The sequence below is a fragment of the Parambassis ranga genome, chromosome 21 (genome assembly GCF_900634625.1).
Source record: "Parambassis ranga chromosome 21, fParRan2.1, whole genome shotgun sequence".
Classification (NCBI taxonomy): domain Eukaryota; kingdom Metazoa; phylum Chordata; class Actinopteri; family Ambassidae; genus Parambassis; species Parambassis ranga.
In genome coordinates this window covers 12,804,335-12,817,332 of record NC_041041.1, presented here as the reverse complement: position 1 = coordinate 12,817,332, position 12,998 = coordinate 12,804,335, and the positions used below count along the sequence as shown (strand labels likewise).

At 39.3% G+C, this 12,998-nt stretch overlaps 1 protein-coding gene across 1 annotated transcript in view; it reads left to right on the top strand.

Moving 5' to 3' along the window:
* The window catches only part of tanc1b (tetratricopeptide repeat, ankyrin repeat and coiled-coil containing 1b), a 79,867-nt gene that overhangs the window by 22,764 nt on the left and 44,105 nt on the right, over window positions 1-12,998 (top strand). Inside the window, exons 3-4 of the mRNA XM_028393056.1 lie at window positions 3,713-3,919; window positions 11,883-11,987. Coding sequence (XP_028248857.1) covers window positions 3,713-3,919; window positions 11,883-11,987 — 312 coding nt within the window. The remainder of the gene's footprint in view (window positions 1-3,712; window positions 3,920-11,882; window positions 11,988-12,998) is intronic.

The following is a 12,998-nucleotide window of genomic DNA, read 5'->3' as shown; positions in this document are numbered from 1 at the left end:
GTGTTCCTCAAGAGAGGCAGAGGCGAGGAGTAAAAGAGGCTCTGTTTCTGATTAGCCCAGAGCTCCAACAACACTCATGTCCATGAGCAAAAAAGTAGGATGCTAATAGTAGCTGGCCATCTCTACAGGAGAGAGGAGTCAGAGCTAATTTTCTGAAGCCCTGAAAACAGAACCAAAGGTAATTGTCAGTGCTGTGGTTCACCACATCTGCACTTATGATTTTGCTGGGTCCGCTGACGTATGGTCTGTATTAGGAGTTAGGTATTATATGTTATCCTGAGGTTGATAATTCCTACATTTTAATTTGTGGCCACGATGAGTAGGAACTTCTCATCAATTCTGCAGAATAGTTCACTTTGCTGCTAGACAGCTCCATGAACAGAATGGCTTTTCCATGCAGGTTTTTTTTTTAATCTGTTTTTTCCATTTAAGGAGCAATGGATAGTCAGGTAAAGTCATTTGTAATTCTTGAGCTAGGAAAGTCATATGCAGAGATTGTGGGAAACCATTTCTGTAAGTAAAACAAATGACTTTATTTTAATAGGTGAGACAGAAACAACATCTATATGTGATTTTGTTAGCAGTGCAGAGAACATTGATATCCTTAGCTGCTTTATATTCCATACCCGCTGTTTTTTACTGGATGACAGGATTACAATGCACACCTCCACAGCTTTTAGGGTCTTTAACAAGTTTTGGAGTCTTTAAGATTATTTTTACATTGTGGCCTTTTTTATATAGGGAAGACAGCATGAATTGTTACTATATATTATAATTGTAAAAGGTACCCTAAGGACTGGTGTAAGTGATCTAGGGGCAGAGCTGTCAGCACCTATGGTGGAGTTGTTCCTTCTTGTAAGCTTATATTTATGATGCTACTAGAAACCAAACAAGAAACAAAGATACATTAAGAGACAGCTAATACTTGAATGTGATACAGGAATTCATATCTGGCAGAATATGCACAGACAAAACAATGAAAATAGAATGTTGTTTCCTCTTATACCACAACAGCATCCCATTGTACCTTTCCTCAACCTTTATGTCTCTTTTTTATACTACTAGATTCTTCTTTTAGTTTTACAAATTTTGTATAGCTTTGGGGTCAGAGACACTTAGTTGGCAGGCTCCTCAGTAAGCTAAAGGGCTCATTTTTTTAAGCTTGTTTTCTTATCGGTTGATCTCAACATAAACATTATTTAAACTCTACATGGAGCTTGTTAATGGGGAGGTTGTTTTTGAAAGAATCCATTTTCTGCTGTACAGAGAGGCAGAAAATGAGAATGGTGCAGATAGACACTTGTTGACGATGGAAAGCACCTCTTAAAATCACATTTCACATTTTTCCCCCGTGACATATTTGAAATACCTGCAAGGAACAGCCAGCCAGTGTTGTCAGTGAATTCAGTATTATCTCTACTCTGTGGTCATTGACACAGCCATGTTTGCTTCCCTAACTTGATGACCTTCTTGTGTGTTGCAGTGGCATGAGAAATGCTCATAAGCCCATGACCCCTGGTTTAAATACATATTATGTGGCATTGGTTTTCCCAGATCAGGTCTGAGTCACTAGCAAACTATTAAGAGACTTTTCATTGATGTCCTTGTCTTGCAGGGTATTCAGTGATGTTAAATAGTGTGTGTGTGATTAGTAACAATTATTTCTTTTCACAACCCAAAATTATTGCAGAAATGTATTAAACCCTGTTTGTATTTTGTGACTTGGTGTGACCTGTTTGCACCCAAGGAAACAGAGAAGGCCTGTAACTGTTTATGTTGAGGGTACTGCAGGGATATGGGCTATTGGAACCAACAGTTGTTGTATAACCAGAATGAGAACTGTGTTTGTACTTTGGGCATGGGGCCAGGCGTGTTTCTAGTAGCAGTCTTCATGGATACGTCAATGGTCACTGCTCTTTGCTGATGATGTGGTTCTTCTGACTCCATCAAACTGTGACCTTGAGTGAGCAGTGGGTTGGTTTGCAGCCAAGTGTGAAGTGGTTAGGAGGAGAATCATCAGCTTTTGAGTTTGAGGCCATGGTTCTCTGCCGGAAAAAAGTGCTTGCTGATTGCTCCTACTGGGCTGAGGATGAGTTGCAGGTCTGCAGATCTGAAGGCATTCAAGAATTGTGTTTATGTGGAAAAGTGAGAGATTGATACTGAAATTTAGTAGTGCTTATAAGTAATAGTTAAGGGGGAGCTGAGGTGGAATGCAGTAAGTTTGATTTATCAGCTGATCTATGTTCCAACCCACATTGACAATTTGACCATTAACTTCTTCCTTGCAGACAGACACAGACCTGGATTGTTCACAATATTTAGATGGAAAATGTAAATGTGCATTCAGCATTTCTGCTTGTATCATTATGTCAGTTAGATATACTTCTACTGTACACTGAAATTCACTCTTCTAGCTCTACAGTTTTTACTACTAGTAAATCCCTGCCAGCAACTCTTTTCTTTGAGGCAGACTTGGAATGCACTGGTATATACACAAATCGTTTTTGGGCCCTCTAAATTCAAACATATCTTTTAAATACGCCCACGGGTGGCTCGGTTCAGTGGAGGTTGACTGGAGGCAAGTGACAGTCTAGTCTACTGCCATGCTGTTGCCACATGCAAGCTCTACTATCATCAGAGCTGATCGAGCCACCTGATTAGGATAAACTTAGGAGATATCAACACAATCCATATTTTTGTGTATATCGAGGCAACATTTTGGTGAAACTGTATTCATAAAATGTAACGACTAATGACAAACATGGTAGAAATGTAATAGGGTAAAAGTCTACAGTAGCTATGCACCATTAGTTTTACTAAGTAAAGTATAAATGTGTAAAAAATTACTTAAGTACAGTAAAGACAAATCCCACCACTGTTTAATGCCATCCAAGTTAGCAGAATACTACAAGTCACTTTCAGTTTCCCTTAATGATCTTGAGGTTTTTTTTAAATCAGAGTGAAAACCTTGTAATTCCCTTTTATTTGATCAAGTCTAATGCTTAAAAAACCAGAGAGTGGTTTTGGTATTACTGCTGCAATGGTCGAAAACAAGTTACATAAGTGCTTATTTGGCAGTGAAATAAGTATGTATACATGAAAACACTGAAATGTAATTGTGTGTGGATTTAAGGAGATTTAAATGGTATTGAAATTATTGTGTAATCTGTGCACCATTTAGGATCTCATTTGATCCTTGTATATTAATCAAATTATGTTCTCATAAGTGAAAGACATGTTTTTAATCCACTTTTAATCCACACAGTTTTTAGCTTCAGTACCACAACAATGCCCTGTGGTCTTGACTCAGACCACACAAACCCAGAGAGTGTGTGTGCTACATGCCTGAGTGTGAAGAGAAGACACAAATCACTTAGGCTGAGGACAAGCTTATGATATACTGATATTTTCTATTTTTAAGTTAACTTGCCTAAGTTTAATTACCACAAAAAGAGGAATATTGTAATTGTGTATTTCTTCACACCAAGTAGCAGTATAAACTTTAATGCAGTGAGGTCCCTTTATGAATGTGTGTATGGTGTATGCTATATGTCGCAAACATAACATACAGTGCTATAATTGTAATGTAATGTTTTTGTGCTCCTAATTTAAAATAAAGAACAATTATGTATCTTTATTTCGTATAGCATGAGTTACTGTAGTTCCCAATCTATGACAAAAATTATAACAGGCTTGTGGTTCTCCTGAACAGGGGACATCAACAGCTACAGTGCCCAAAGAAGATACCCACCTGAGGGAAACCCCCAGTTCCAAGGTCCTGGCAGTGGCCACCTTAATGGACAGGATGATGTCTTCAGACTGAGTCTGACCAAGGGAGTGTCCATGTCTCTCCCTTCCTCACCTCTGCTGCCACGCCAGTCCTACATGATGCCCCCACGCCCTAACAAGAGATCACCAGGTACTCTTTGTTAGATTTGGTGCTTGCTTCACTTTCCTAATTTGTTCTCAATGTGCTGTTTATGCTGCTCTATTCACTAACGATTTTTATTAGAGGTATTGGTAAAAATAACCCACTCACTGGTAAAATCTCAAATTCTTTGAATTTAGAAATATTATCTAATCCCTTAATTATACCATAAAATATCCCACCTGATGCATGACCACTAGGACGTATATACCATATGCGATCAATGGACCAAGGAAAATAAAATGTGCTTTAGGCATTTAGGTTATTATTTATAGTGTGCTCTGAAAACTGATCCAGTGACATAATAGCCTCAGCAGACTTGTAAAAATGATCACTCTATAGGCTACCTTTGGACTAGTTGCTGTACATCTAAGAGTCTTGCCAAAATTACTGTTTTCCCTTCAGTAATAAAAGCAATACTGCTTGGAACACTGTAGAACAAATTATAAATGGATCCTAGCCTTTTGACAGTTCATTTTCTGTTTGCTTACAGACAATTTCTTTTTGTCACCTTGCCTTTGTATTTGATCACCCTGTGTTGAGGAAGCGGCTTCTTTAACTGCACTGTGTGTTTACACTTTACTGACTGGTAATAGGTGTGTGTTTACCCTGGATCTAAGTCCTCCCAGACTTCTTCTATCCACCATGTTAGAAACATGTTTGTCAGCAGCTGTGGAGTGCTTCAAAGCAAGTAATACCTTTGTAGCTGTACTTGTTTCAACCTGAATCTTTGTATTCTGGGGGCTTGGCAGAGGGGAGAGAAATCCTTTAAGTGGTCAATGTGGCCCCACTCACATGTGGCACTCATCTGTGCGCTATCATGCCATTGTTTAGAGCAGTTACAGCTTTGATCTATATAGTGTAAAGGTGGCTTGATAGGAAGTTTATAGTATGGTTTAACCCTTAATGCAAATTTGTGCTGTTTAAGTTAACATCAAATTGACATTTCATAGCTCTGTTGTTGTTGTAAGAATTAGGTTGATGTTGTCTTTTGTTTCACTAATGTTGGACTTGTTGGCTAAATGTTATTATACAGTATGTGAATGTCCTAAAGAAACTATATACACATTTGCAAACTGTTCCTAATCACCAAGTTGAGTTTTCTTTGTTCAGCTGTCACTCAAGTTAAATCTGTTGAGTTACTTGTATCAGTAGATGATAAATGCAGTGGCTAATTTAAACCAGCCAAATAAAGTGCTGATGAAATGTGCATTTTCAGACATGATGAGACGGAGAGAGAAAAAGGAGAGGGTTAGGTTTGTGAAGGTGAAAATGGCCCTGGAGACAGGAGAAGGGAACACTCATAAAAGGCATATTCCCTCCTGGAGTGCTCTAAAGGCATGGAAAGGGGAAAAAATAGACTGACAAGATAGGATGTTATGGAGGACCACCAATGAGAAAAGGCTGGGGGAGGGTCTGTGGGCTCTCTTCCACTGTCCTCACAGGTAACTGTGAAAAGCCGTAGGGGGAGAGTTCTCACCTCCTGTTAATAAACACATGCTGCAGGAAATGTCTCAGTTCTGTGATGAAGTCAACATAGGTTATAACGCTGTATTTTCTCTTCTTGCTGAGCCATTGCTGGTGAAACATGTTTTTTTCCAACTAGATAGAAGTGAGATTATTCTGATGAACATTGTTGATGTTATACTGTTGTTCCTTTAGAAACAATCAGTCACAGTCAGTGACACTAGTTTGTCTGGTTGTTCTTTGATTTCTTGCAGAAAATTTTAACACAAACAGTCCTATTACATTAGAGCCAACAGATGTTCCTTTTTATTAGTTATATCTCAAATAGTGTTTGAAATGTTTTCAGTGGTAAAATATTATTAAATAAGTCTAATATTTTTAGAAGTGATTTTAAATATATATATATATATATATTTAAATCTTCTTGTGAACTTATAATCCCCATATTTATTTATTTACACATACAGTCAATTCTGCAGTACATTCTTTTGTACATCTGTTTGATCCTCCTCCTATCTAGCCATCACTTATATCTTTGAGGGGGAAGTGGTTTCACAAATTCAGACAGCATTCTGTGGCTGGGCTTCATTTCCTGACACATTGGATAATCTATTGCAGTTTTGGAAGGCCCCAAGTTGGTGGTTATTCTTTTCATGAAAACTTCACAGGGGACAACAGAGAACCATTGAGTTAATTAAGAGTGTGACGGATGCCTGGGCCGCAGAGTCTGGTGGCGTTGAGTACCGCAGCTTTGATCAGCTAAGCCCTGAGCTTAACCATGAAACACAGCCCCCTGACATGTGTTGAACAGCACCTCGACTTTACTGTCTGTTTACAGGCCCCTCACAGGCCCTCCCCTGTGGTGAATGTACCCTTTTCAATTTACCTGTCTCGCCTCCATCTACCCCTCTTGCTCCACCCTAGTGTAGGTCAAAGGTCAAGTATCTAAAAACATGATTCACGTTCTTAAATTGAGGAAACACGGTTAACGAGAGAGTAAATGTATGTAACAGTCAGAAAATTTTTTGCACAGTCTCCTGGGCATGTCCACAGTGACCTCCACTGGTTGTAAATGGTTATTGTGCCCCATTATTCGATGTTGCACTGTTTAGTGGGTCCTGTGGAAGGCTATACATTGCAGCTGAATATGCGGCAGTTTGCTACAATTTGGTATGAATAGCAATAAACAAGAAATCAGATAGAGTTGAGGTATTTGTCAACGAGTTTCAACTGGGAGCTGATGGGTAGCTGTTCTCAAGGTGATACAGATGCACAGTTGATGTGTGACCTTACTGTAGTTAGCCCATTATTTAGCCTTTGTATCAGCCTGCAAGCGATCGTAAAACAGCACTTCATTTTTATCTATTGCTGTCATGGGCAGTGTATCATTTTAATTGCTATGTATGCAATGTGGTATGGAATGCGGGGGGGGGGGGCTTTGATGGGCTTCTGTGTTCATCAAAATAGGGGAGCTTTGCCTCTTGTGTTTTTGGGGGCAGGTCTATAACATGGAGGATGGTTCAGTATTTTGATATAATCTGTCATCCAAGCCCAGGTGGTCATCTTGCTGATGTAATTCAGTTGAGTAAAATCCTGAGCACACTCATCCTATTTTAGTAACTGCTAATGATCATGGCTCTTGTGTGTGAGAGAGCTAACAGGTGATGAATTTGAAATGGGCTTAAAGTTTTCTTCCCAGAGACTACACAAAACACTTTTGGTAAAACACCTTAGGATTTTTCCATGGATTTGCATCTTTTCATAAAGCCTGATAGTTACAGACATTACATTAAGACAGTCCACCACAGCATGTGCTCGCTCAAGGACATTCTCTGCTCTAACCAAAGCCACGTTTTTCAATACAAGGTTATTGCTTGGGATTAAAGATGATAGAAATCTTTGGAACTGAAATGAATGTTTTACATAATTTTCAGCTAAACACAGATAAAATTGAAATAATAGAAAATCCTGTGCAGGAAGTGGTGTTAATATCATTTTTCGTCTTCTACATGACTACGGTTTACATGGCTGTGCTGTTAAGAGGGTGGATCCTTTCTTTAAAGCCAGTTGCAACCTCTTTGAGGTGGGCTCTCCTGAAGACAGCTCTGGGTTTTGACAGTAACCAGACAGCCCTAGGGGAATAGTGATGCCTTTCTGAGAGCTGAGCAGTAAAAGACCTTGTGAGGGCTGCAGGGACCTCTTTTGAAAGGTTCCTCTGATGAGCACCCTGTGAAAAGTACTATCTAGTTCTCCACTTCACCACCCTTCACTACACCCAGCTTTGGTTCCTTATTACATGCAATCCCCTTCTTTCATCCACAGTGAAATCTCCAATCACCTGCTACCTCAGGGACCAATGTTAATAAACTGTCACTGCCCCTTCAGCTAGTTGGTTGAATTAGGGTGGTCATACAATGTAGTTTCGTGGCATACAAGATTAAGAACAAGGAAAAATCTTGGCTTTGACATGACTTGCGTTTTCTTATGGGTTTTTGTATGACTGGTGCACAGTGGATATTAAAATATTATTCAATATACAATATACACTGACTCCTAAATATATAATGTTAAAAAAGATCAGCAGTCTCTCATTGTAAAACAGAGCAGTGCAGAAATCACATTAACTAGAGAGGACAGTGGCAACACTGTATGTCAGTCTGTGAACAGTGGATGAATCATAAATTAGCATTTTGTATTTTAATTCCACAAAGCACCATTTCAGTAATACTAGCTCAGCTTTCTTGTAACACAATGGGGACAGATTTAAACCATGGCACAACTATTGACAAGAGCAGGTACATTAGGCATTGACTGATTGCCACTGGTAATCAAGTTGCCTTTCTAACAGTTTATGCCTGAATATTATTTTATTATTCATGTTCAAGTTGAAGTCGTTAGCACATTTTGAAGCATAAAGACAGCTGTTGTGAGACCACTTTTATTCTTCTTGGCTGCACAAAGAGGACACACTGTCTCATTGATAAGTTAAAATGTGAAGAAGTCAGAGTCCATCTTGAAGAATGCTGGGAAAGCTCCTTGATCATTTCCTAACTACGAACAATCCTCCCTTTCACTGGCACTGACTGGACAATGTAAGTTGACGGTGATAGGTATTTGACTGTTTGGCATGTGTATGCATGTGTGCATGTGCTTGATGATGGATAGCTTGCTGGTTATGGATTCCTGAGTCTCACAGTGAATGCCAGTGAGTCCTCTGCAGTCACAGCTCGTCTAACTGCTTTACTCCTGAGAGATTCTTTTTCTTCTTTTTTTTCTCCATTAATCCATCGTTTCCCCACCTCTATGTTTACTGGCTTGTCTTCCTATTTGTTTTACATGCATTTACATAAATACACACTGCATTTACATACCTATTTATGGTACATAAAGATAAGCAGCTGTTGAAGAATGTAAAGTAAATATGTAAAAATGGACAAATGTCAATGTCATGTGAACCACATATTTATGTTTACAGAGTGATATGATGTTTTTATCAGCATTATGGACTCAGTACACATAATTTGGTACAATACATGGTCATACCAAATTATCACTGTGTGACCACTCATAGAAAAAGCGAATTACACCGATTATTTTAAACCACACAACATGTCTAGTTATAGGATGTATTAGTGTGTTGTTGGCAGTGAGTTTTGGTGGAAAGTGAGCATATAAATCAAGAAATATTTTATATATATATATAATAACACAAGTCTCTGGAGGACACACAACAAAAATGACGATATTATAACTATAATCTAGTATGTCTACAGTGTGGATGCATCTGATACTTATACCCATCATAATATGTTAATTTCACTACAGAAGATTCTTTGAAGTTCCCCGCATTTAGGTAGAAAACTGCATATATCTGTTGGAAGAATAAGTTGGACAATATTGGTATATTAGTGTAAATATGAAAATATCCACTTTTTTGCTGTAGATTGTTTATTTTATTCTAACCGAACACCACTCACCACCTCCCCAGGCCCTTTGTTTCGCTCCCTTGTTCTAGCACAATATACTTCTGAATCACTCTCTTAGGTTTTTTTGGTCTAATGGGCTTATCTTTTGCCCAGTTTGCATAAAGTATGTTCAGGATTCAGACTTGCAGACGACTTGCAGGTGATGCATTTGAATTTGTTATGTCTGGCTTTCAGGTAGATGTAGAGATGGACCATGTTGATTGTTGATATCTGTTCTTGTTTTTTTTTTTATAAACATTCTCACTCATAATTTATTGTGTTCTAATTACCTGGATTTACTGGATTTGATGAATTTTACAGCAGAAGCTTAATGAAAGTAACATGTCTCACTGTCCTTCATGGGTCATATATCTCGCACTTCTGTTTCTGTGACCTTTTCATGCCTGTTATAAACTGCAATTGCTTATTCGTCAGTGCTTCCATCTAGAAGGGCACGGCAATAATGGCACCCTGTTAAATCTTGAGATGAGATTTTTGAATGGAGAAGAAACTGCTCTGTGCCCTGTCTGATGCTCAAACATCAGAGTCCTGAAAAGAAAGACCATTTTACCTCTTCCAATATTATCAGCTCTTAGATGTGGCCTAAAATTACCCCTGATAGCCAGCCACATGTTTGTTATTTCATGTGTGGATCCTGTGTTCCTCTTGGCAGTTTGTGTAAACTGAATCTGAACTTAAGCATATGGTTTAGATTAGTCAAACCATGCCCCCTGTTGTTTTTAGATGAAATACAGTCAACGGAACATATTAGGCAGTTCACTTTTCATCCAAGATATTTACCTGAACTAAGTGTGTCTCACATACAGCCCTCTCTGTCTCTGTAGTTCCACTTTAATTGGAGCCATGTGACTCCAGGGTAATAGGTTGTGCCTGACCATCCACACATGAATGGAAGTTTTCAGGACAGTCTTAGGCTTTGTCTGCCAAATCACAGGCTGGCTTGGATTGCTTTTGTAGATGCTTCACTAACCAGTCCTCCTCAGGCTTAAACCTATATATCTACACAAATTTAATTATATGTAACAAGTGTTGGAACCAAATCCATGGATTATAGTGATTCAGACACTGTCTTCACCTTTAAAACATTTTTTTGCAATAAGCTTTACTTTCTGCTGCCAGCTATACTTGACAAACAACCACATTTGGTTTTGGGCTTTTACTGTGAGTTCTGGTTACTAATAGGAGAACACCCACTTTGCAGAGAAAAAAGCTCATCTCAGATATCAAAACCACCATTCACCCTATGCATTTCAAGTTGTGGATCCATAGATGGCACTGTGTATCAAGCAGCAGTGGTTTAAAAGATTGTTCCGTCTGATTTGTGGTGGGAGTGACTGGTTATCAAATGTGATAATAGGAAATGGCAGTCTCTGCTCTCCCATCTACTTTTTTGTTATGACTGGGGTTACACATACTGTCATCTGATAACAGGAGTCTGGAGGAGGTGGTTTGGATTGGGTTACAGTAGGTCAAGGCTGGAGTTGTAAAGAAGAGAGACGGAGGAATGCTGTTGTTATTTTTATGGATTTATGAATCTGAATTATGCAGTCTCATCCTGTTTTTTAGATTATCTGCATTTTAAATTTTGCTCTTGTGTTTGGAATGTATTTCCTTTTTACAAGGAAGATCTGGGCTCCAAGTAGAGAAAATGTACACAGCATGTTGCCTGGGAAATGTTTAGTTTCAGGGTTTAGTATTTAGACTAGTCTATAAACAATTATAGTACCACTTTTAGGAAAGGTTAGTAGATGGAAAAAAGCAAGTGTTTTTGCACACAGAAATGTTGCAAAAGATGCTTTATTTCTGTTGGGATGAGTTACTGCAGTGAGCAAGCATTACAGTATGTGTGTAGCTGAGGGATTTTCTAATAATGTCATGGGTGAGCAGAGGGAACAGCCAATGTCGACTCCTAAGTAGAAAGACACTCCTTAGAGGTGGGTGCTGCTGTCCCAGATTTATCATGTGACTTAGACCAGGACACCTGGACCTTAATCTATCTGTTAGAGTATGTCCTACAACATAAAGGACATACTTTCAAGGGGCAATACACAGACCAACATTGTCTGGCAGACTTTCCACATCTTTGACAGTGCATGTGTGCACTCATTTTAAGTTTGCTAAGAGGCTGATTGTTGTGGTTTCCTGTCGTAGTTTACATTCCCACAGCCAGCTAGCACTGCTTTACTGGCAGTCTCCAGCCATGCAGACTGTATTCTGGGTTGTCAGACAGACCAGTGCTGCTATCAACGCAGGGAGCTGTCTGTGTGTGTGTGTATGTGAGCTACGGAGTGCAGCCAAGCCTGTCCAACTAAGACACCACTGCCTCTCATCTCTAGTCCATCTGGAACATATTAATCGTGTGAGAACTCTCTCTGTTTCCTTCATACTCTCTCTTTTGCATTTCTCTCTCTCTCTTTCTCTCTCCCTCTCTTACTCTCTCTCTTTTCTGTGTCGGACGCTCCCTCTCTTATTCTCTCTGTATCTTCTGTTTGTGCCGGCAGGTCCAATCAGAAAGCCAAAATATGTAGAGAGTCCTCGCGTCCCTTCAGATGCCATTGTGTCAGCGCTGAGAAAGGTGGCCGATAACAAGGAGTCCTCCCACAATGGTGAGTTTTGCTTTTCGTTTGTTTTTTCAGTTTGCCTGCATGTGAACAAATTGACATGTCATAGGAATGAAGAATCTACATGTTGTCAGTTGGAGTCCATGGGGCTTTATTATTCAAGAGTTACATCAGTTCCTATTCAAGCAAAAGAAAATGCCAGTGCCTCCGAGCTGTCTGCCCTCATGTTGCCACTAATGCAAATACACAGTGGTGCTGTGTTTATTCTAAACTGTGTGTTTAGATTGCAGAGGAATCAGTTTTCCACTGTGTGGGGGGGAATACATTGTCTGACCAAAGCGCTCAGTTTGTTTCACAGGGTTCTAATGATGACAGGACCTTTTAATTTCTCAGCAATTTTACATGTGTGCTCTTGTGTTTCCACATTTCTCTGAGTTGTGCTGATGGCATTCCTGCGTATTCTCTCTTGTGTTGGGCGCTGTGTTTGTGTGTGTAGCAGTAATGTTCCACTGAGTGCTCTGTTTTGATTTCCAGCAGAGCAGGGTGGGATCAAATTCCACTCATAGGCTTAAGCAGAGGTGCAAGATGCGTTATCTTTAGCGTAAGGCAATATAGAGAGAGTGATTTTACATGGTTCACATATGTAGACACTAGCAACCCAGTTACTGTTTACTGTGACATACCAAGGCAAGAGGGTGTGTCTGACGTTCAGCTGGCACAGAGTTCAGAGCAGGCTACCCGCAGATAACGGACGCCAGATAAATGTTATCTCATGACAGCTGGTGTCCTGGCGCAGTTAGTTATCTAATTTATGAGATTTATAAGAAAAAAACATTTAGAGTCCTGGTTTGGATATTTGAATATTGTTTGAGTACTGGCAGAGGAAGAAAAAGATATTTGTTTAAAGTTCAAAAAACTTTTTATCAAATAATTTTTTCCTTGAAATTTCTGATGAGAGAAACAGAGAAGGGCTGCATTTTTTGTACAGTGGTTAAGCTCCACTGCTGGCTTTAAAGCTAAATTTAAATCAATTATGAGCAGTTTGCACATGCTTTA